Source organism: Clupea harengus, chromosome 11 (assembly GCF_900700415.2).
Source record: "Clupea harengus chromosome 11, Ch_v2.0.2, whole genome shotgun sequence".
In the NCBI taxonomy this organism is placed as follows: Eukaryota; Metazoa; Chordata; class Actinopteri; order Clupeiformes; family Clupeidae; genus Clupea; species Clupea harengus.
This window is the reverse complement of record NC_045162.1, coordinates 18357019-18382579: the sequence shown is the minus strand read 5'-3', so window position 1 is coordinate 18382579 and position 25561 is coordinate 18357019. Positions and strand designations below refer to the sequence as shown.

General features: G+C 40.2%; 4 protein-coding genes across 5 annotated transcripts; 2 read left to right on the top strand and 2 right to left on the bottom strand.

Annotated features, from left to right (window-relative positions):
• Positions 1–1216: 1216 nt before the first annotated feature.
• Positions 1217–5877, bottom strand: LOC105896134. The gene is made up of 8 exons (XM_012822857.3): positions 5629–5877; positions 5201–5339; positions 4634–4836; positions 3946–4176; positions 3381–3737; positions 2953–3207; positions 2324–2448; positions 1217–1846 (listed from the first exon to the last, which is right to left on the bottom strand). Exons 1-8 carry the CDS (start codon positions 5666–5668, stop codon positions 1727–1729), a joined length of 1470 nt encoding a protein of 489 aa, XP_012678311.2. The 5' UTR covers positions 5669–5877; the 3' UTR covers positions 1217–1726.
• Positions 5878–15051: 9174 nt separating this feature from the next.
• mrpl51 (mitochondrial ribosomal protein L51) lies at positions 15052–21551 on the top strand. Its single transcript, XM_012822894.3, has 4 exons — positions 15052–15214; positions 15650–15739; positions 15830–15937; positions 21199–21551. The coding sequence occupies exons 2-4, from the start codon at positions 15655–15657 to the stop codon at positions 21393–21395; spliced, it is 390 nt and encodes a 129-aa protein (XP_012678348.2). The 5' UTR covers positions 15052–15214; positions 15650–15654; the 3' UTR covers positions 21396–21551.
• Positions 21450–24010, bottom strand: tfpt (TCF3 (E2A) fusion partner). 2 transcript variants are annotated; one of them, XM_031575908.2, is made up of 6 exons: positions 23791–24010; positions 23456–23680; positions 23137–23207; positions 22957–23026; positions 22447–22599; positions 21450–22318 (listed from the first exon to the last, which is right to left on the bottom strand). In XM_031575908.2, exons 2-6 carry the CDS (start codon positions 23678–23680, stop codon positions 22244–22246), a joined length of 594 nt encoding a protein of 197 aa, XP_031431768.1. In that variant the 5' UTR covers positions 23791–24010; the 3' UTR covers positions 21450–22243. The 2 variants fall into 2 exon arrangements, with proteins under 2 accessions (XP_031431768.1, XP_012678347.1); XM_012822893.3 differs by having other exon boundaries at positions 23785–24005.
• On the top strand, positions 23985–25550 carry ndufa3 (NADH:ubiquinone oxidoreductase subunit A3). Its single transcript, XM_012822895.2, has 4 exons — positions 23985–24079; positions 24487–24558; positions 24748–24825; positions 25360–25550. The coding sequence occupies exons 1-4, from the start codon at positions 24070–24072 to the stop codon at positions 25449–25451; spliced, it is 252 nt and encodes an 83-aa protein (XP_012678349.1). The 5' UTR covers positions 23985–24069; the 3' UTR covers positions 25452–25550.
• The last annotated feature ends 11 nt before the right edge of the window (positions 25551–25561 follow it).

The following is a 25561-nucleotide window of genomic DNA, read 5'->3' as shown; positions in this document are numbered from 1 at the left end:
TATCTTGAAATAGCTCTCAGATCACATTGTCTGCCGGTTCCACTGGTGATAATATGACTCTAACAATACCGGTTTTAATGGACAGTGGAAAGTTGCAATTGTAAGAAGTTTTTTTTTTTGTTAAGCTGTACACTTATTAAAAGTGTCATGCCTTGAAGACAGCTGTGGACATTTTGTCTTTTGTTAAATGTCACGTTGATGGAACCTAAACTGAACGCCCCCCTTCCTCTCGTCTTGTTTTTTCCTCTTTCAGCCCCGCGCACCCAGAGGGGGCTAGTGTCGACTGGCCGGGTTGGTGCTTCGATGATAAAGAAATCATTCACTTGTCCCCAGATAACGACGATGGTTGGGGCGACCTAGAGAGAACGCTGACCTCCATGGACGTCAGCTACAAAGGAGCTCAGGAAGAGGTCCAATGCAGTGAGGTCTAATGCGTATAGACCCCGTAGCTCAAGAACAAGAAGCACTTCGTCTAGCCCGGGTCAACATTTGACCATTGTCAATTTTTCCATAAATGTTTAGAGAAAAATCATTTTCAAATCTGTTTGTCTTCAGAAAGATGTGTTATTTCAAAGCGAAGAACATTTCAGAGTGTTTTTAGAGTGTCTCTTCAGCTGTCTTTCACTTTTAATGTGCATTAACGCCTTCTGCAATTTCCTTGTATATATTAAGGTGTTTGTAAATATTCTGAGTGGCTCTATTTTTGTAATATAATGTTGTACATCTTGTATATCAATTAAAACATGCTGTATACATCTGTGGATGTTTTTTTTGCATCTAATACAGCAGGAACTTATAGGAGTGTAACTAAAGTGATGTCATTGTATAAAGTTATTTCGCATACTTTCAGAATAAAGGAACATATTGGTCATTAACTGCACATGAATATGAACTGCTTTTATGAGTAAGAGGGATGTCAGAGCGCAATATTTCACCATGGGTGCCCTTTCAGCATACTTATAATGATGGTTCACACACACGCACCTCTTTCAGCATACATTCAGTGATGGTTCACACACACACGCACACACACATGAATGTAATTTTTAACCCTTTTCGAGGATAAACCTCAAGATTTCCAAATATTATTGGCTTTGAAAACAGAAAATGTAGTTCCTTTCAGTGTGAAACTTACATACTATGTCTACCATAATTTATTTAAGGATTATCCTTACAATTACCTTTGATTAGAAAAATAAGAAAAGAATGCAAACTGTTTGACTCAATGTAACTGTATTCCATTTGAGTATGATAAAGACATTATATAAATCTCATTAAAATGACTGTTTGGGGTCATTAATATATTTACAGGTGTTATAAGATATAAAACAATACATACAAATAATATCCTCATAAATGTTCACTGTTATTCGATTTTCAAAACCTTTTTTTATATACATAACAACATTTCTGAAGTGAACATGAGTATTAAAAACGTTAGAGACAAGATATAAAATATATGGCTGCTACATTTGTTTGAGCTTTTAGTTTCAGGATACTAATAATGAGCAAAGACTGCATGCATGCTCGCTCACACACACACACACACACACACACACACACACACACACACACACACACACACACACACACACACACACAAACACACACACACAGACACACACATATGGTTATGTGATATATATAGCAACACATTGGGTAGATAAACTTGATATAAATGTGTTGTAACGCTGAAGCTGGTGTGAAGTTATCTACTTCACAGCTGTTATTGCATTGGCTCAGTGCTCTTCTTCTCGTTCATTCGCCGCCTCTCTCTCTCCTCTCGTTTGTTGGCGAGCGAATGAGCAATGTTCTCCAGGGCTGGGTAGGGCAGGATCATTTTCCTCTGAAGACACACAATGAACACAAATTAGACTAGCCGTCTAATTAACTTAACTAGCTTGAATGAATATTAAGATAAAAATGAATATTAGGATAAAAAATTAACTAAATTAACAAAACATAATGTGTATAATGTCACATATCATCAACATATGTCAACATTTTTAAAACTATTCCCAACAATTCTGTAATTCTGTTCTGTTTAGGGTCATTTGTAGGTCCAATTGCACAGAGGATTACAAAAAAAAGACAGATTTTTTTTGTTTATTAATTAAAGATTAAGATCACTGTGAGTATTTTGTGATGGTCAATTCAACTTTAATTGTATCATTATGAGTCATTATGAGAGACTTTCCGAAACTAAGTGTTATTCTTCTTTTTTTAACTTTCCCAGCATATGCCCTCCTTAAACATCCATCTGCATTAGTCTAAGACAAAGATAAAGATGAGAAAGGTGTAAGGACAGGATGGAATCACTCACCCTGCGGTGGTTCCTGTACATCTGGAGTGCGATGAGGAGCACCAGAAGCACCAGAAGCACAGAGCCGATGGCCAGCGCCGGTCTGTTGGAGGTCTGCTCCTCCTGCCTCGCTGACTTCAGACCACCTACGGAAGCCCAGAGTCAGTGAGCGAACTCCTGAGTACACAGTCTGTAACTAGTAATCTATCTAGGCCCTCATAATGACAGTAAGGATCTTCTAATGAGAAACGATTTGTGGTTCGATGGAATGTCATTTCAATTTTCAGTTTCTTTGTACTATATTTTGCACATATTGCCAGTGTTTTTACAGTGACATTATTTATAAGTTATTATTTATTTAATGTCAAATAAGAAATGCTATTTTGTCCCCACATTATGTTGTGTGTCTGTAACTGATGGACTTAATACTTAATTAATTGATTCATGTCCATGCCATTACAAAATGTACCTCAACCTAGGGTTTGGATTAGGTTTGGGGTAAATAATATACATATGCTAAATATAAGTATGGCTACCATAATAATCACTTAAATTATTATTTTTGCAATACTATGCACTCTTTCATTTTTGTGCACTACATGTGCACTGCATTGCCATGACTGAAAATGAAGTGGGCCTGCTGTCCTTACCCATGATCTGTACGTGGTAGGTGACGTTCCCCAGTGGTCCTCTCTCTCCGTGGTAACGGCAGACCCACTCGCCCATGTCGTCTTCTGTCAGTTTGGGAAGCTTCAGAGTTTTCCCCTCTTCTACGATGGTCTCTTTGGCAACAGAGCCGTTGTCATGGGTGACACGGACCCACTCGTACCTGGTCACTTCTTTGTCGTTGCTCAGCTGACATGTCAAAGTCAGTGGAGTGGTCTTTTTAGATTGGGAAGTCAGCACTGGGGTCCAAAAGAACAGAAGATGATGTTTAGTTAATCTTGTCCAGTATAGGGAACTGTGTATTTTCCAGCAACAATTGTTTTTCAACTGTAAATTAATAGCCTAGCATTTATCTAATGGGTTTAATTTATGTAACAGGCTTAATTGCTGATAGTATTTTTTCCTCGCTCACCTCGAGCAGTCACCAGCTCCATCTCTCTCTCCACCAGCTTCCCCTCCACCTCTCCTGAACACCTGTAACTCCCCTCATCACCCACCTCCACCCTCTCCAGCCACGCAGACTGATCCCACGGAGAGAGGGAAGATGATGACGGACGAATGAAGGAGAGTGGAAGAGGGAGAGACAGATGACGTGAAAAGCCACGAGGAGGAGAAGAAGAGGGAGATGATGATGAGGAGGAGGACCCCTTGGAAAGCCTCTTCCAGGATGAGTTGAGGGTCACGCCCTGCGTGAACACGCAGGGTAGGGTGGCGTTGGAGCCAATGCCAGCGTACACGAGGGCTTTGTCAAATGGTGGGTTCTCTATGCCTGTGGGGAGAGAGAGTGGAGAGGTAGAGGAGAGAATGGGATAGAGAGAGAATGAAAAGGGAATGGAGCAGAGAGGACGTCACATTAGAAGAGAACGACAGAGACCAAAATGTATGAAGCAAACTCTTAAGAGTCAGATCCAATCCAAAATCCAATCACTGATAAAACACATGCTTTCATAGTGCATCGGATCTCATCGCCACGGCACCTTTTACTCTGAGGGACTGCGTCACTTCTGCAGTGGCGCCCCCGTAGCGGATGAGGCACGTCCAGTTCCCCTGGTGCATCTGAGATACCCTGAGTTTGCTGCTCTCTCTGTTTGTCTTGTAATCCACACCGTTGAGCTTCCAGCTGATATGCAGTGGATCTGGTCTCGGAGTAACGCTGCAGGCCATCTTCAGCGAACCTCCTTCTATGGCCTCAGGAGGTGAGAAACACACTAGAGGGAGAAACAGAAACATTCACTATATTTGCAGGTGCACACATTTCAGGTGCATCCTTTATTTAGTTGGGAAAATAATGCAACTATGTTTTTTTTAAGTAAGGAATGCTACAGGTTTTGAACTCCAAATTTTGCCTCTTCAAACGAGAAGTTCTGGCTGAGGAGAGATTTCTCCTTTGTTAAGTGGTCTACATAAAACCCTAAACCCTTTTTGAAATGCTAATCTGCATTTACGTTCTATAAAGCATACAGAACATTGTGCATTTATGTTCTATGCATTATGTTCTATATTACGTGCTAGACTGACACACAGTCTCTAGGAGGGAAAACTAAAATAGCCTCTGGGTTGGCTGTGTCCCAGATCTTGAGGAGATCAAGTGGAGCAGTGCCAGGTCCACTCCAGTGCCAGCTGCTGGGTGTAATTATAACTACTGGACCTCTCACCGAAGCTCACCTTTTATGATCCTTAGAATGACGCCGGTCCTGCCTCTGCCCGGCGAGCTGCAAACGTATTTTCCCGCGTCATCCTCCCTGACAGCGTCAATGTGCAGACTGTAGTCCCCAAACTGGGAGTCCGGGCAGTGGCTGCGCTGGCCGAGCTCCGTGTTGCGGTAGATCAGGCCACTCTTCTTCCGATGCAAAACCGTTCTCTCTGCGCTGAGGGGACAGAGGGATAGGATCACAGGGGTCAGGTCTGCTGTGAGGGACGGGGGGGGGGGGGGGGCTAATGGTTGGAGGGGTTATGGGTTATTATCGAATGGATGAGTGGAGGAAGAAAGGAATCATAAAGAGAGTCAAGTCGGGGCATGGTAGTTGTTGGGAAAAAGAGAGAGAGAGAGAGAGAGAGAAAGATGGAAGGGACGCTGCAACAGAAAAGCAAGCGAGAGAGCAAGAGAGAGAGAGGCATGCACTGAGAGGGAAAGAGTGAGCGTGAGACACACTGAGGGAGAGGGAGAGTCAGGGATCGATAGGGAAGTAGAGAGAGAGAGAGAGAGAGAGAGAGGGATTAAGAGAGAATTACCTCTCACGTATCCTGATCCAGTGGAAGGCAGCAAAATGTGACTGTGATGAGAGTGACATGACACAGGGCAGCACAGCCTGCGACCCCTCCTGTGCCACGACCTCAAGCCATTCTTGTTCCATGTAAGCACAGTTCCCACCTGTTCTCCACACACACACACAATGGAAGAATTATGATTAATTATTTTAATGAAGGGAATGTCAGTCACTGCAGGGGATTCCCCGCATCAGCAACCACTATTTCTGAGCAATTCTGTGAATTACTTGAAATGAGTTTGAGTTTAAACATTTAGTACAAGAAGTACAAACATTATTTTTTATAAAGTATTTTTTTAAGTATATTTTTTAAGTATATTTCAAAATAAAAAAATTAAATTATATTTCAGCTTACAATTTATATTTATTTCTTGTCATTCATGACCATCTCACCTGTCATAGCGAGTGCAACTCCCAGAAGTATTAACAGCATCTTTAAAGACTGCACTTTGTCTCTCAGTAACTCAGTTGTTTAGTCCTATATTTGTCCTTTTTAATTCACCGTAATCCACTCCTTTGCATCTGTCTCTCTCTCTGAACTCTTTCTCTCCTCTCGTGTGTGTGTGTGTGTTCTCTCTGGGGACTGTTTTCAGTTGAGAACCGTATTATATATTTGCAACTGTGGGTGGCGGCAAGGTTGAAGGTAGTTCCTCTGTGTGAGTCACATGACTTCTGCTTCTATGCCCCTGATGTGGTTTGAGAATCTCTCACTGACGCAACTCGGAAAACGAGAGAGGGTAGCAGAGAGGGTGACCCACACTCTCCCACGGAATCCCTCCTTCTCTCAGGCTTCTCATAACATGTGCGCACAGCCTGTCACTTTTGGTAATGGACGTAAATGGACACATTTGAGTGCATTACCTATTTGTTTGTTTTTTGCACACTTTGCACAAGTCTAAAAGTAGCTATTTAGTCCATGGAAAATGTCTATGACAGCAGGTTGACAAGGATGTTTTTTGTGAATGTTGAATTGGAATTAGAATGTAGAATTAGAACTATTTTCCCTTATGTATCGATTTAAGATTGCTTCTCTTGTTGTCTTAGAGAAGCCTCATATTCACCATAGTGCATAGATTTACAAACATGCTTTCAGCATGAATAGTAGCACCTGTTCCAGGAAAGCATGGAGTGAGGGGGTGCTCTGCTGTGAGTGCTCTGCTGCTTCCTAGGAGTATGCAGATGAGAATGACTCAAGTTCTCTCCTCCCTTCTCTTCTTTTTGCTCATATTTGATTTGTTTTCCCTCAATGCATCTGCATACTGCTGTGGGAACTCTAGATCTCTAAATCCTTGAACCATAATCTCACATGGATCATATAGCAAGATACTAGTGTGCACTCTGTGTGCGAAGTGACTCCATTGTAAAATGAAGACAGACAGATATACTGATAGTCAGATAACTACACAGAGTGCTAGATGGATAGATAGATAAACAGACCAGCAGCTTTAAGACTGAAGAATCTGGTAAACATTTCCCCGGAACACCTCTTTCACTTCCTCGCTTGTTTTGAATCTTCTCTGACCCCTTTACATCTCCTTTCTCCACCTCCTTCCCTCTGATGAGGTTTCAGTGGTGGAGGGGGAGGAGGGGCACAGTGAGCTGTTACAATGATGGGGTCTTTCCTACAGCTGATCTTTTGTTGAATTTGAATTGAAAGTGAGGTGGGCTACCAGGGTGGCCCCCAGGGAGAGATCTCCCTGTTATGGAAAAACATGAATGTGCGTGTACAAGAATGTATAAATAAAAAAGATATTTAAATAGCGCTTTGGTCGGAAAATATCAGCCAGCATTGAAGAACATTGAGAGCACCATGTCACTCACTGACAGAGCTCTCTTACTTTCTTCCTCTTTCTGATCATTTTCTTGCTAACTGTAACATTGGTCTTGCAGACTAACTGTAACACTGGTCTTGCAATAGATCTCATCTCTAGATGTTTCTGTAGAGCAGGGTGGAAAACTGTGGGACTGTGTTATCTCGATGACTCGATAAGGACATGGCCTCGGTGTGTGTGCACAGGCAGACGTTCCAGCCTGGTCAGCAGAATCTCCTACGTTTACTGGTGACACTTACCGCACACAGCCTCATTTCTACACCACTTGCAGTGCACGCATAACTGAAACATCCACATGGAAAATGCATTCAGGCTTTTGTACGTGGCATAAACAAGAAAACACGCACTACTCTCTAAGAGGCTAAATATGTCAGCAGGCAAAACAATACCATGGGAGATCCGACAGTGCCATTTGTGTCACGGAACAAACATTTTATATGAGCTTGCATCAAATCATCAGAAAGACCACATCGCTGATAATGCTATTTGTTTGACATAACAGATTATGCTTAAGATTGCATAGGACATCAAATACAGAAGGCAAGATTGTCTCAGTCTCTCAGCACTGTGTGTGTGTGTGTGCATGATGTTGTCTGAGCTGATATTATAATTTCATGCATCAAACATACAACCACAATGGGCACTCCGAATGTATGGTTCTGACTCAGCCTCAACAAAGACAAAAAGAATGGAAAATAAACTGACTCAGAAGTAGATGTTTTGATGGAGAGATTCGGTTGGCCTCAAATCTGAAAAGCAGTTCATTTAAATAAATAGTATACAAATGATATGCTGCTTATACCTAGGAAATCTTTTACTTAGGCAACTTAAGTATAAATACCAGATTTGCAGCATGATACACTAGTCTATATTGCTGTGAAAGCATCCATCATTCAAAGTAGTTTAACAAGACCCGAATATGCTTTTCTGATCTGATTTATAAATTGTGTTGTTTTAATAATATATATTCGTTCTGTAACTAAAGGGCAACCCAGCAAGTAATTTTAGTTATAAACACAATGTTAAATTCCTTGTGGTATTGGTAACCAACCATAGATCCTGAGAAGCAAGATACAACAATGCACAACTGGCTGGTGACAGCCGCAATACGAGCCTCTCCGTATGCTGTCTGTGGCCCACAACTGCTAAACTCAATAACATGACTGCCCAACCACAGAACCTGAGCAGCAGGATGCAACAACAACAAAGCTGCCTTTGTGAGTATTTCACTGGGGTTTTTTAAACAGGCCCCTTCCTTCATCAGTGTTTCATTGAATTAGGCCCATGACACCTCCAGAAGGCTCAACATCGGTGTCTGGCTTCCCAGAGCCACCCCCCTCCATACTCACGATGATTAAGGACACATGCCACTACTCAACTTAACCTCGACTTGTTTATTCTCAAACAAACACACAAATGATTTTAAGAAATGGAAGAAAAAGAATCATGTTCTACTGTTGCAATGCAAATCATTACAGCTTTGGCAAACATTCGCATGATGGGAGAGAGTTAGTTCACTCAAGGTCCGTCCGAGGCAACATGCAAAGGCATTACTACAGTGGGGAAAATAAGTATTTGAACCCCTGCCGATTTCGCAACTTTGGCCACTTGCAAAGAAATGTGTGATCTATAATTGTAATAGTAGGTGTATTTTAACAGTGAGAAACAGAATATCAACAAAACATTTATGACTTAATTTGCATTTGATGCAGAAAATAAGTATTTGAACCCCTAGCAAAACATGACTAAGTACTTGGTGGAATAACCCTTGTTGGCAAGCACAGACGTCAGACTTTTCTTGTAGTTGGTCACCAGGTTTACACACATCTCAGGAGGGATTTTGGTCCACTCCTCTTTGCAGATCCTCTCCAAATCCTTAAGGTTGCGTTTTCAATGGGAGGGAATGAGGGAATGAGGTTCAAGCCCAATATTCCACGTTACATGGCCCCATCCATAGTCCCCTCGATGCAGTGGAGTCGTCCTGTACCCTTGGCAGAGAAACAGCCCCAAAGCATAATGTTTCCACCTCCATGCTTGACGGTGGGTATGGTGTTCTTGGGGTCATATTCAGCATTCTTCCCCCTCCAAACGCGGCAAGTCGGGTTGATGCCAAAGAGCTTGATTTTGGTCTCATCTGACCACATCCTGTCTCCCAATCCTCCTTAGAATCATTCAAGTGTTCATTGGCAAACTTCAGACGGCCCTGTACATGTGCTTCCTTGAGCAGGGGAACCTTGCGAGTGCCGCAGTACTTCAAACCATTACGGCTTAGTGTGTTGCCAATGGTTTTCTTGGTGACTGTGGTCCCAGCTGCCTTGATATCATTCACAAGCTCCCCCTGTGTAGTTCTGGGGTTATTCTGCACCTTTCGGATGATCGCCGATACCGCACGAGGGGATATCTTGCATGGGCCCCAGACCTAGAGTGATTGACAGTTGTTTGGTGTTGCTTCCATTTACGAATAATCGCACCAATAGTTGTCTGCTTCTCACCAAGCTGCTTGCCGATGGTTTTGTAACCCATTCCAGCCTTGTGCAGGTCTACAATCTTATCTCTGACGTCCTTGGTCAACTCTTTGGTCTTGCCCATGGTGGTGAGGTTGAAGGTGTGAAGTATGATTCTTTGGACAGGTTTCTTTTATACACGTCACCAGTGTACCTTGTTAGGCCTAATGAGGACTAATCTGTGTGCTTCTTGGGCACATAACTGGTCATTGGGAGCCAGAATTCTTGCTGTTTGCTTGGGGGTTCAAATACTTATTTTCTGCATCAAATACAAATAAAGTCATAAATGTTATAAAATGCAGTTTTCTGGATTTGTTTGTTGATATTCTATTTCTCACTGTTAAAATACACCTACCATTACAATTATAGATCACACATTTCTTTGCAAGTGGCCAAACTTGCAAAATCGGCAGGGGTTCAAATACTTATTTTCCCCACTGTACATGTGAAACTTAAGTAAAAAAAAATATTACGTGCTTCGTGCAAAGACCCAAGCTATGGATTTTGATTTAATTTGATCAGGGAATTGGAAGGATCTGTAAGCATGGTCCAAATGCTAGAAAGGCAACATTTTGCAGCCCAGTACCCAGTCCCATACTTCTGCCATTAAATGCCTCGTATGCACAGCTTCACAGGTTTTAACATGGACTAAAATACATCATTGAACTGCTTTGATGATGAGGCATGGACAGTTGCAGACGGCCTACCCACGACACTATTAGGTAATATGGCAAACGACCAAGTCAGGACCAGGGGTGTCACTCTTTCACCCAAGGGAAAATGCCTGGTTGAGGGGCTGAACAGTTGATCCATACAGTATAGACTGCATCTCTTAATATTTATTACAGGGAAACTAGGGCATTTAATCAGTCGAGGAGTGTAACATTTGAGCCACACAGCATAAACCATTTTTAACACCATATTTGCATTGCATATTTTTTGCATGTCTGGTGGACATAACATTGATTCAAATGAACAGTGTAATTTGCAGCGCTCCTTGAATTTCCATTGACGTCAACGGTTGAGTGAGAACTGACACAGACAAGATTTCATTTTCTTTAACTTGAAGATAAATTCCGTTCAGCTGATCTGCAGAACATAACAAACACTGTTTACAGTAAGACTGAAACCATCATTTTCTCTCTCTCTCTCTCTCTCTCTGTGAGTGATACTGTTTTGGCATGAACCCAGTCTTCCATTCTCGCTACTTCATTCTTAGTTTTTAGCAGCAGATGTGAGTAGTAACGAGCTACGTTTACTCTGGTACATGTAGGCCCCCTTAAGTTTTTCCACTTACGTGTTTTTGCCATAAATTGTACTTATATGAGTACATTTAATGCAGAATCCTTTTCACTCTTACTCGAGTACATTTACGATTTAAAAATGTCTTTATACTTTAGGCTACACAGGTCTCGCTACTTTTATATACTTTGAATAATTTTACTCACACCTGCACATACTGCATGCATACACATGCACATGCCTACACATAGCCTATCCCTCCTGCTGCCGATGTAAGCATCTCATCTGATCTGTCATTCCTCTTGTAGACCTACTGAACTCAACAGACACAGCTTCATTTTGTTTAGTGCAGCACATTCTTTAATAGTAGCTAATTAGGTTCCGCTCACTTCAACTATGTTCCAGCCAAAAACAGTAAAAACAGTCCTCCCATATATAATCTTGGTAAAAGTCAAAATATGAGAACCTAATTAGGGTACCTAAACTAATTTGCACCATGAATCAACATATCATCAAACAGCATCAAGTTGGCAACATTTATTTTTAACTGAATATAAAAAAGATGCACAGTACGCAAAGGATCTAAGGATTAGCAAAATAAGTTATTGACATATCAACAGAATAAAGAAGAGAATATCTGTATAGCCTGGGTACAGGCCTTTTATTTGCTTTAGTTGTTTGCATTAACATTTGTGTGACATTTATTTTTGTGTTATTGTTTACATATTACGTATGGTAAGAGATTCACATTTATAACTATAATAATTATTATTTGTATTTGTATTTATTTATCAGTTGGGGGCACCCTAATGGCCAGTAGCAGCCCCAGCTTCAGCCTTCAATTTCATTTTCTTTTCTTTTTTCTTTTCTTTTTTTTCAAAATGTGATTTACTTGAACGTGCAGGTGGCTATGTTACATTGTGTTTATTAGACAAATGTTTTAAAATTTTATATTTTGGGCATGACCCCTGATTTTAATGTAATACATATAGGTGTAAAAATATAATCATATGAAGTTACTCACTACTTGAGTACTAATTTTATGAGATACATTTTTACAAGTTATTACATTCTACTTGAGTCACTATTATTATAAAGTAACAATATTTTACTTGAGTACAGCTTTTGCTTACTCAAGCCACCTCTGTTTAGCAGCCTGCTAATTATGACTGCTGCTTGGTGGTCATATAATGTTTGTCAAAGTAAAAAAAAAATCCCACCGATTTTTGGTTGACGATATCATATACTTCGACTACACCAATCCACACGAAACTTGGCATGATTGTAGCCACACATGGCTGATACGGAGGTTTGTGTCCCTAGGTGGGTGTTTCCCTTCGTGCTAACGCCCCTTGAAGTGGGATAGGCTCAAAGCACTTTTTGGGCAATAGCACGACAACTGTTTCACTGAAAAGTTGGAACTTTGGCAGCTTGGCTTCTTGGAGGCCTCACCTTAGCGACCATTACAACTAATTTGTGGAGCAATGCCACCTAGTGAATAATGTTCAATGCAAAAATGTAGCTGTTGGCCAATATGTTGGATATAAAGGTTCAAAGCTCATAAAATTTGACATGCAGCATCACTACCACATTCTTTGGATGTAAAATTTCGTGAAATTTCGTTCATAGGGGCACTACAACTTGACAGCTGTTTTGCCAAAAATTACAAAACTTTTAGGGCAGGTTAGCCTCTAGAGATGCATTATCCTAGCTCATTATGACTATTTTGTGGAGTAGCGCCACCTAGTGAATAATGTTCAATGCAAAACACTACCACTTAACTAGCCAATATCTTGTGAATTTCATCCATAGCAGGTGCTTAAACTGACAAGTTTCAGTATCTCAAAAAATGATGTGAGAAATGTGGATGCTTATGTTTGGCTACACTCTTTTGATGCATGCAGCTTACACATTTTAATATCTCAGGAACCACTTAAGCTTACATTTGGAAATGTGGTATGCTTATAATTGGCTACAATTGCTCACATCTTCTAAAGTTCCATTGGGCTTGCTCAATAAAATGGTTACCTGAAATTCAGCAGCTAATACATGGCCAATCTTAATGACATTTTGTAGGATCATTAATAATGGCATGTAGAAGCTATTTATCCAATTTAAAACAGATCATCCATAATATGTCACTAAAACAAGTTACACCATGATATGACATGGTTTGGTCTATCTTCAAAATTAATTTAGACTTTAAATTCTTATGGAACATTTACAAAATCATTCAATATTTGCTACTTGGTGCAGTTTGCACGTTGTACTTGGACCCAGATGATTGCTGCTTGCGGCTATTTTTCTTATTTATGATAATATGTACCCCTGTCCTGCGTGTGCACAAACAAATACTGTAATTACTTCACACCCTTTTAGTGTACAACTGACACAGTTACAAAGTGTAGTTCCTTAAATGTAATAAGCAAAAACTTGACAAGGTGAAATAAAAAGGTTGTAAAAAGGTTCCTGTTTGAAAATAAAAAGAACCAACCCACATGAAATTCCAAAGTGTTCCAAATGCGATGAACAATATTTGTTTTTGTTTCTAAAATATTTTTTTTGTGATCAATAAATTGACATCAAGGCCTGATGTATCAAATATGATACAATAAAACATCATATCTCTAAATGACTGTTTTCTTTTTTGTGTTTTGTAAAAAGGTCCCATAAACACTGAAATATTTGAATTTTCTGGCTAACATTGGATGTGTCAGTCTTTACAGGGTTAGATTACTCATATATATATATGTAGATATATATGATTCTGTCTTTTTATATATTTTTCAATACTGTTTTTATTTCCTAGTTTCACTTCATTCCTGCTCATTCTTTCACTTTATGTGAGTCATATTTCACACCGCTATCCTTTGGGCAATATGCTCTTGAAAGCTCTGACCAATAATACGACTTACTAAGTAATGGGGTAGTCCTTGATAATCATCCATCGCACCATTCCTCAAATTAAGTGAAATTCTCCTTACCATCCTCTAGCTGTCCAGTGTGTGTGCTAAACAAAAGCCAGTATTTGTTTACAGTCCTGGCTCTGTAAACGGGAAACAAACAAAGTGGCTTAGATCAAGCCATAAACTATTCCAGCCAATAAACGACAAGGGGCACTTGTGTTCCAACGTAACTTCTGGCACTGGGAAGAGTGGGTATATTGATCGGATGTTGAGCTCAGATAACAACAACCTTTCGCTAGGATCGAGTACCTCAACTTTAATGTGTTGACAATTTATTTTGTTGATGTCCCATGCACCGGGTCCAAACAGAGAAGGTATTTCTAGTGGACCACTGCCTCACTTCCAGTGGCCAAAGAAGCCTGTTGACTGACCTACAAAATGGACCAGACAAAAACAGATTGTTGCACAATAGCAGAGTGAAGTTTATGGGTAGGTAGCCGGTTCTAAAGTTAATTTTGTCACATTCATCAATTAGGTCCTTGTCCAAGAAACTGGTGTAGCTGCGTAGGCCCTCTGTAATTTGTCAGGCAAACTGAGGAAAATAGAACTTGGGAAATAGGTAAACTTGTTTCCTAATCACACATGTTTTTTCAAAAGTAAATGAACTCTTCACAGCCAGTGATAGTAAAAGTCTGGCCAGATTTGCATTAATGAATGCTTTCATGTTTTTCCCCTGACGTAGAGGTAGGCGTAGTTTCTTGAGGTTGGCATCTCAAGATGAAAAGGACAACAGATGATCTGTACCATGTTGTGGGTGGACTGAGTGAGACAGATAGTGGCACCATAGAAATGAATTCAAGAAACAATTCATCACATTTTCCCTTTACACTGGGTATTTAAAGCATTTGCTGAGTTAAACTATGAGTATACTCAATTCAGAATATTTCTTGATTTATTCTCCTGTCCATGTGCGTAGCCTATTAGACAATTGTTCTGTCTTAGGATCTGTAGACTGCCTCGGGTTTAGTTTCATAATAGAGGACAGCTGCAGCTGCTGTTTTAGACAATATCACGTGGAATATTGAATTAAATTAAATTGTCTAAAGAAGCTTTTATAATATATAAATATTACAGAAGAATATGCATTGCTATGCTTGTTTTCCGACAACAGTCACGCATTTACCTCCTTGCAGTACACAAGACGCGGAAAGTAAAGGTGACGGAAATGGTAAACCCCTAGCACACACACACGCTGCTGATTTCACTTGGCCTCGTCGCCCACCCATGGGCTCCCTCACCCGACCAGCATTTTTACCGATCTGCTTTTACCAAAGTTACGGTAGTTCGCAATGCATTCTGGACACCCAACTACATGCCCTTGCTAAATCTTAGATTCTTGAAGCTAACTTCTGTTGTCAACGATGTCTGTGCTGGTGATATTAATTTAGTTGTATGCAAAACCTTGTATATATTACCCTTGCTCTGAGGTCCTAAGGTAGGTTTAGTTGTATATCGTGTTCAAACATAGTGGGCAGGGATAGCTCGCTTAGATACGTTACTTAGACGTGCTAGGTTTAGCATAGATGTCATCTTGGGGACATGCTTGACAGAGATGTTAGCATTTTAGCTGGTAGGCTAGATGGCTAGGTTAGATGTGGTTTTAACATGTACATGCACCTAGTGTAGAGACGTCGTAAATTTTGTAAGTTAGTAAACCTCTCTTCGTATTCATATGTAATAAATGCTGTTCGGATTGTTCTGTTTAATTCATTAATTAATTAATTGATTGGTTAATTGAGGACGATTCAGTGTTCTGATTTCATGAATACATTTAATGTCAGAGATAAGGTAGTCTTACATGATTTGATGTCTAGTAGGTATGCGATTGCTAACCAGCATAAATGTCAATTAACAATTAACAATGTCACAGGGACGATGTCTGTCTTGGCGGCCTTGGTCAGAGGTGGACTCACCGTCTGCCAGTCATCAGTACAACAGTGCGCTAGACAGTTCTCCACAAGTAAGACCTTAAACGTTATTTGGCGTAGACTGTGTGGACAGCTCTAGGTCCAAGCTGGGTGACTAACTTTCTGCAATTGCTGCTATACAGGCATGTGTGCTAGAATACGGATGCATTCCATCCCCATGCCAAAGGTGGTCGACCGATGGACTGAAAAAAGAAGCATGTTTGGAATTTATGACAACATTGGGATTCTGGGTAGGTGCACTTGTGTTCATTTCATTCAATCATTTCAAAATTCAAAACTTCTTAACAGTTCTACAGTAAAGTACTGCACCTTTTATTTATTACAAGAAAAAGAGCTAGGAAGAAATGCAAAGTGCACGCTAAAGAATCAAAACAACTTAACAAACAATAATAATAATAACAAACAATAAAAGAATATGCAAATAAAAATTATATATTGTAAAATATGTTGCACGTGTAAAATAGTCAAAATATAATATGCAAAATAAATAAATAAATAGTGCAAATTAACTTGGTCTCAAGAACTATTTACATTCCACTCCCTATCATCACACTTCAAGGGTTACAGTGCAATCCTTCTAGCCTTCCTCGCTGCAAAGTCATAGAATCACATCATCGTATGAAATCTGACCACCAACCTCATGGTTAATACTGATAACAGCCAGACCACTGAGGCATTCTTGAGCCATGGTTGACCTCAGGTACGTTTTCAACAGTTTTAATTTAGAAAAACTCTTCTCGGCTGAAGCTACTGTTACTAGTAGCGTTGCACTGATTCGCAGAGCAATACACAAGTTGGGATATATTTCTGTGAGCTGCTTTGCATGTATGAATTTCAACAACTCAAGAGTTGTCATGCTCTTCGATGACCAGTAAGATAAAAGTATGTATTATCAACATTGTTGGGGAGTAACGGAATATATAGGCTGGCCTATTTAGAACATCATTTAGAATGCAAAAACATACATTTATATTCAGATACAGTTATAAATGAAATCTCCGGTGATAGGAATAGACAATTAACACTCAAAGGGGTTACTTTTTAAATCGTCATGTGTAGTCTGCTCTCAAATTCTAATATTCCCATAAACCAACCAGCCAATTCCCATAGGCCAGCGTTTCAAAAGCCGACACCGGTTCGCGTGAAGGAAAGTGCTACTCTGCAGAGCTCTGGTTTGGTTGTCTTTTGCCCGCTTACTTGTAGCCTTATTATGGCCCATCTAATATTAAATTACATTTAATTTCCAGTGACATCTGTAAAAGAAAAGGGATAATTGGCTAATAAAACTAAAATACTGAAAAACAACTAAACTGTGTAAGGCTCTCTGTTCAACTGTTCAATTGTTTCACTTGGGCAAACAATGAGAAACACATCTGGTGTTGACTGAAGAGAGCCATAGCTTTGATAATAATCTTAATTGGTTGTAGGCTGATGCTTAGTAAAACAGGGTAACAAGGTTATATTAAGGGTTGCTTTAAAATGACCTTGTTAGCGACAGTGACCGTGGTTACATGGATTCGAATAACTGCCTTAGTCGGACTGAAATCGCATTATCCGTTTCATGTAAGCACCTTAGTCGGATCGTAGTCGGACCGCACATAGTCGGACTAACACCCCTGGATAACTCGATCCGATCCAGTTGATAGTTCGACTATTGCGGCATGTAACGGTGAATTGGATAAGGAACTGGACTTTGCGTCTTTGCGCATGTTCCCTCTCTCCCTGCCAGGTCGTGACCCGGAAGACGAAATAGGGATAAGTTGTCTCACTGTTCATACTAATGACACGGTTTTTTATGAATATCCTGCAGACTGTCTCACAAGCTTATTCTTGTTGATTATGAACAAACATAACAGAAGAGGTCCGAAGATATGAGCACCTTTACAACCCCTCCTTAAACACGTATAAGGACGTTCCACATTTTATTTGCTTAAAACAACAGCAGTACTGTCAAATCAGCTGTCACTCGGCTATTACCTGACCAAGGTTCCATGGCAATGTTCCGAAAGCCCATTTTTCCGACAGCCCGCTGTTCCGAAATTGTGAGTACAGCAACGTGAACCACTATTGCCCACATGCACATCCCAATGAATCACACAATCATAAACATATAAATGCCTTTATTTCACAAGCATTAACTTGAATTCAGAATATTATTATACACACATGCATTTGCATCGCGATGATACAAAAATATTTGTATGATTGCCAACGCATGCATGCTTTGTCAGTGCTTGACAAGATCTGCGTAATGTCCTGCGACAATCTGCCGGTGATTTCCTTCGCATGAGTGGTAGCCTACCCCATATTCAAAACCAGAGTAGGCTAAGTTAACAAATATTGCCTAGGAAAAGTTATATGCGTTATATGCGAGGCACGCGTGAGTTTAGTTGTGTTCAGTTATCTGGCGCTGAAAAAAAACAAGAATAAGTACTGTTAAATCAGAAAGCAAATCAGCTGTCACTCGGCTATTACCTGACCAATACCTATCAAACTCGGTGATACTATTCACAACTAATATGTCCTTCATTCTATCAAATATGATGAAATTTGGTATTGTGCCCGCGAGGCACGCTTGACTTTAGTTGTGTTCAGTTATCTGGCGCTGAAAAAAACCACGAATTAGTACTGTCAAATCAGAAAGCAAATCAGCTGTCACTCAGCTATTACCTGACCAATACCTATCAAACTCGGTGATACTATTCACAACTAATATGTCCTTCATTCTATCAAATATGATGAAATTTGGTATTGTGCCCGCGAGCCACGCGTGACTTTAGTTGTGTTCAGTTATCTGGCGCTGAAAAAAAACCACGAATTAGTACTGTCAAATCAGAAAGCAAATCAGCTGTCACTCGGCTATTACCTGACCAATACCTATCAAACTCGGTGATACTATTCACAACTAATATGTCCTTCATTCTATCAAATATGATGAAATTTGGTATTGTGCCCGCGAGGCACGCGTGACTTTAGTTGTGTTCAGTTATCTGGCGCTGAAAAAAACCACGAATTAGTACTGTCAAATCAGAAAGCAAATCAGCTGTCACTCGGCTATTACCTGACCAATACCTATCAAACTCGGTGATACTATTCACAACTAATATGTCCTTCATTCTATCAAATATGATGAAATTTGGTATTGTGGCCGCGAGGCACGCGTGAGTTTAGTTGTGTTCAGTTATTTGGCGCTGCCCTCTAAATACAGAGACGTGACAGGTGGATCGAGATATTTTCCCGTAAATACCTTTACCTAAATACCTTTATAGACAACATCGATCATACACTCCCATTGCACTCAAACAACCACACTCAAACGAGGAGATATTGTATCAATTAGCCTATTATGTATTGTATTAATTGCACAGAGTTCCAGTGGCGCATGCAGCCGTACGCACTGTGCGTACCTTCTGCTACGCGAGAAGAAGAAAAATATATCATGAACGCATATTTATTAAAATGGGGAAACTATAAAATCGGAGTACAGACAACTAATGCCCAGCGTTGACGATGCAGATACAGAGCTGGAAACAGCTAAATGAGTTACGCAGTGAACTTTATCAAGCCCTGGAAAGTTCGGCAAATTTCTAGCCAAACATTCATTGCGTCCTGAAGGTTTGTATCTATCTACGAAAAGACTGACTGGACTTGCTCTCATGAATATTCACACAGATTTGGAAATCGACAGCGAAGAAGTACTAAAACAATTTGATGCAACTGGCAGAAGGGCAATGCGTTTAGGCTGTAACCCATTATTTGCGCGCGTGTGTGAATGTGCGTGCGTTTCTCTCGCCTTTTATCTTTCACCTTTGAATAATGTAACTTATAAACACATCGGCCTGGCAGAAACAAACAAACAAACAACCCAAGAGGCAACACGCATTTCTGGACCGATGAACAGACGCGATTCATGCTCAATCAACTGTTGTTGTTATTGGTAGTGGTGAAGAGGTCAAGCGGAAAGGGCTGTATCACCACTAGTTGTAATAAAAACAGCGCTACCTATCGTATCGGATATGACATGCTTTCGGCCAATGATTCGATTTATTCACTGCCATGTATTTTGGGATAATAGCACCTACCCTCGAAAGAAAGCATAGTCCGACTAAGCAAAGATTCGAATTATACCATCATGTAAACACACTGACTAACATGCATTTCCTCAATCCCTTTCGTCTGAAAATGTTTGAAAAGTTTAAACGCTAAAACGGTAATTGTTTTTTACTCCCACAAAACATCCATTGTCTTTGAAGGCCTAACCATAAAACCCACGGTCTGCCACTGTCCTCAAACAATTCCCAAAAGATGGTCTGGCATGGCACATAATCCTGCTGAAAGAGGCCACTGTTATTGGAGAACACTCCCTACTATGAATGGGTGTAGTGGTCAGCAACAATATTTAGGATCCAGGTTTTCTAGCAGAACATTGCCCGGAACATCACACTCCCAGCTTGTCTTCTCCCCACACTGTCCTTGTCTTGGTGCTAAAATTTCCCCAGGTAAACAATGCACACTAAAAAAACTTGCACTTCACATTTTTCTACGACTTGTGCCTCAGTAGGCTTTTTGTCAGTTCAGACTAGGGCTGAACGATTTGGGAAAATAATCTAATTGCGATTTTTTACCAAAATATTGCGATTGCGATTCGATATGCGATTTTTTTTTTATCCTCTTTTTTTCCTAACAAAACGTAATGAATGATTTAAATATGACCAACACAATATTAGATACATTTAGTGTAAAATATTCTTTCCCACATTTTACATTTTTATTTAACTGCTCATTACAGAAACAAGAACAACAAATCGGTGGCTTCGCCACTGTGCATTTAGGTAATTTAAAAAAAGTAATTTTAAACACTAGGCATGCACTTTTTAAACACTGTGTGCAAAATGTACCATCTTAAAAAAAAAAAATGTTTGTGACCACGTTTTTTAATCGCGAACGTTGCGGTTAGAAAATCGCGTTCTATCATATCGCGATTAAATCGCAAATGCAATTAATCGTTCAGCCCTAGTTCAGACCAAGGATAGACTATCTTGCCATGGCAGCCCATTGACTCATCTACAGGATGTGGCCTGTTCCCCCATCTGTTGGTAGGTGTGCGCCACTGCTGAAAGGGAGTCCCTCACAAATCGGTTTCAGTAATGGTTTGACCTAGTCTTGTGGCCATGACGATTTAGCCCGTCAGTCACGCAGGTCCTTACCACTTTCACCTGTGAGTGGTCATACTGTTTTGGCTTATGTTAAGTTGTGTTAACTGTGTTAAGTTATTTAACCTGTCCCATTATTTTCATGCTGCTGGATCCTGTAATAGGAATATCTAATACTAATGAATTATGTCTAATACTGAACAGATTGTAGGAAGTAACTAGTGCCATGTTTTACGTGGCACAAGGTGTACTATGAACTTGCTCCATTTTGTTCACTGTGCTCAGGAGGAGAACTGCACTAGTCTGATCAGTAATTGAATGGATTTGTGTTGGCACAGGAGATTTCAAAGTGCACCCCAAGGACACCGTAAGGGCACCTGTCTGGCTTAAAGGTTTCCGCGGTATTGAACTGGAACGCTTGATTCGGAAGAAAAAGATGGTTGGAGACAGGATGATGACAGACGATCGGCACAGCCTGGAAAAACGCATCCGTCACCTGTACCGTCACTTCAACCGTTATGGGAAGCACCGTTAATCTTATTAATGGATGTGGTTATGAATTGGACCGCTGTTGTTGTTTTTTTTTTTCCCCCCTCCAAGTTTGGTACAGAATGTTCTTGCAAAATTTGCGATTAAGATTCTGATGTACATGTCCTTTATATTTGTCTTGTAAATAAAATTATAGCCATTGCTAGAAGTGTCAGTATTTCATTATACTTGTACAATGTGAAACAAAAGTTTACAAATGCAAAGTTTATAAATTACAACAGGGTTATTACAAGTCAATCTGTTTTATATTTATTCTATTATTGGAGACTGACAGAAAAAATATTGCATTTTATCTTCAGTTTTGTTTACAGAAGTGTCAATGCTATCTATGCTTCTTGTTGGGTTGGGTCATGTTATGTGGCTACATGCTAACATAGTACAAAAACAAAAAAACCTTTGTTAGTGCTCAACAGCTAAAAAAATATTGCAAACACCACTGTAGAAGAGCTGTCACCGATCACTGACAGGTGGATAACACACAATATCAACTCAGATTCTACATCAACCCAAAGACGAGACTCATTTTTGTTTCAAAATTCATAGAACCACTGGCAAGCCTGGACACAGGGTCACAGTTCAGAAACTAGTTTTATCCTGGGATACAGCTTTTGATGTCCTCACTTGCCCTGCTGGTCAAAACTAGTTTAAATACACTAAACATGTGAAAAAATAGACTTTCTGTACTGGTAATTCTAGCACATCTTAATCCAAATATCTCAAACACACACACACACACACACACAAGATGTTCAGCAATGCATCAAGTGTCCATGCATTTTGCAGGAAGATTTGAAGGTGGCACATCGGGTCTAACATGAACTTGTCCTGAGGAGGTCAGTGCGAGAGTGAGTTTGGGCTGGGGAACCCTGTAAATTGTGAATCAGCAAGCATGGAGAGATCTGTGTCCGCCTGTCAGGGGAGGGAGGGGGGATTCATTAATATATAATAATCCACAGTAGTTTGATTACAAATTAGGTTATTAATAATACTAATTAATAATGCAGACAACATTACGCCTGATGTTATTTTATAATCACCTGTGCCTCTTTCTCTTTCTCCTTGGGAATGCGATGCCTCTTCTTCTTTGTCCCCGCAGTGCATTGTGGCAGAGAAGGAGAGGAACTGGCGTGGCCGTTTGGTCTGTCATCCTCTGCTCCCGGCAGGCACTCTAATGTGGCTCCAACATCATCCTGTAAATCACAAAAGCCGTAGTTCATAGTTCCAACATTCAATACACATGCCTGGCTGTAGCAAATCTTAAAAAGTTAATGTATGTAACACATTGGCAATCTCACACCATCAAATGTTTATATTATAACATCCAACCTCACTTAAATCTGTATTCAACCTCTAATTAAGACATGAACAGTGATCCGTATTGCAGATTGTAAGTCAACAAGTAATCATAAGTACTTCATTTACATACATTATTTGCAAAAATACGGCTTAAAAATTCAGGGTATTGGAAAGGGGATATTGTTTTCAAGCTTCTTCGTTATTAGACTGTTAGGGTTGTGTTCTATGCTCAGTGGTCTGATAAGTCTCACCTCGAGGAGAATGGTTAGCTGTGCATTCCTATAGTCGTCTCCATACGAGTCCAGGGTTTTCATCAAATACCTGTGAAGAGGCAAATAACTGAGACCAGCAGGTTCTTAAAGCAGTGACTGAAGAACACAATGATACTCAAGGATGAGTTAAAGCATCTTCCTAAAAAAAATCTGGAGCACCTCCTTTCTTTCTTCAGTCGCCGAGTTATTCTTTGTACCTGGTGGAGGCGTCCGAGAATTTTCTCGTTCACCTGCAATCAGAACAGGAGTAAATTCAGACTGTGAGTGGCCAACAATGCTTGCCAGTATGTTTACATCATACACCAAATAATTGCTACATGCTTTTAAAGACTACTCCCTCTCCTATTATAAAATTACAAAAAGTTGTTATGTGATCCTCAGGGATGAGACACTATTGCAACGCCTTATGTCTCTTCAATTGATGACTATCAAACACTATAAGTCTGGTTTTCAATAAAAGAAAGTTATTGTCACTTACCTGCTCTATCTCTTTGCATCTCTGGCTGAGTACTAGGTATTTCCTCTTGTCAAGCTCTCTTCTTTCCTCTTCGTCTGGCCCTGGCTCTCCACTATCTAAGAGCTCTCCTCCAGGTCCCAGCTCTACCTCCCCTGATCCGAGTTCTACTTCGTCAGGCAACTCCGCTTCGAGAATGTGGCCCCCAAAAAGAGGGGGCAAAGCCAGTCCTGAGAAGTCTTCCATCATCTACGTGAAAATTAATATTATGTTGAGTACATAATTAACCGATACCCACAATTTGATATACATATAATAAATACACGAATATGAAATATTATTATTTTGCCTACCTTTACCTAGCTAACGTGACTAACGTTACTGCTAACCACTTCGTCCTTTCACAATGTGTTCAAAACAATGCCATTCTCCACACTTTAGGATGTCACAATGAGCAGATAAATGAACGTGAATGCGTTCAACAAACAAATTAAAAGATTAGATTAGATTAAAATTAGCTTCCTTTTATTTCCCAGGACGTGGAAATGTTCATTTTGATCATTTCACACTCCGCGTCGAATATACACGACCTATCTGACTGTCGCTTTGTTTATACGTCATCACCAACCTGAAGAAACATGGCGGCCAGTGAGTATTAGCTTGGAAGTTAGCTTCAGTAAAGTTGTCATTTGTGTGAATAGACAGTGTACAGTTGCTGAACATAAAGGTTGATGGAACTCACTACACTTGAATAATAAGACTAAACTATTCAGGTCGAACAGAATTGTTTGAGATCTCAATGTTTTGATTGGTGACCTTGGGCTAGTTCTCGTTGGTTGACGTAAACGTTACCTTATGTCGGCTGATTAGATAGTACTTGCAGTTTTGCCCTTTATATTGTCATTAATATACTTTATGGGCAAACTAGACAATCAAGACAGACGAGATACTACAATAGTAATGAACGGTCTATTTAATGTTGATTAGAGGACCCGTATGCTAGGTGCCACTGCAGTCCTTCATTGGCTAACCAAGCTATCTAACGTTACTTTCAGTCGGAGCTTTCCTTAAAAATGCCTGGAATAAGGAACCTGTTATCACAGCCTCCTGTGGGATCGGGTTATTAGGTGAGTTGCTATTGAAAACATCTGGTATTAGGATTAACGGATCGTTATTTAGTAGTAGACCAGGTCCCTTTGGTATATGCTCTGTAATGTTATATTGCATTGTTGTGGACAAGGGTGTCCAGGTAGCATTGCAAGGAAATAATTTCTCAACGATTGAAAATTAAAACAGTGGTTTTCTTTATTCCTCAGCGATTATATTTCCATTCGTGAGCCCCTACACTAAGTATTCTGGCATGATAAACAGAGCAACGCCATACAACTATCCAGGTATGTTTCCAGCTACCTAAAAAGCACACACAAAACACGGTGTTAGTGCTGTCATCCATGCACCAAGTGTTTTCACAAAGCTAATGGTCAGAACATTAACACCTGGAACGGTGTCCTCTAAAGATATACCATGTATTTAATTTGTACAATGACTTTGATTTGTGAAGTGGCTGCCACTACTTACACTATTTTGTAAATGATGTCTTGACTCTTGTATGGCAAGTAAAGCAAGGCACACCTGATGCGGTGTTTAGTTTGGAAAACATTGCACAGTACCCTTGTTGCTAAGGAGAAGATGTCAGGTGTATATAGCATGTTGACATCAACCTCATAAGTGGTTAAGGTAATGTTAACAGTAAAAGAGGGAAAGCCTTTCAGCGTCCAGCTCGTGTGTATGAATCAGTGGAGCACTCGTTTTGTGCTCTATCTTGTGATCCAAATGCCATACTTCTTTAATGTGTAAAATATGACTCAGAAAACATTGCATGATATCTGTGGCTGATTCAACTGTTTTTCACCTATGTCCCTGTGCAGTCCCAGTCCGAGACGATGGAAACATGCCAGATGTCCCCAGTCACCCGACTGACGCTCAGGGCCCTAACCTGGAATGGCTGAAGAACCTATGAGGTTCCTGACATACTGACTCTGTATAGACCACATGCCCCCCCCCCGCTAAATGTTTGTGACTGGGTGATACTGAATAAAGTTCCTGTTATTTAAATACATTCACTGGGTT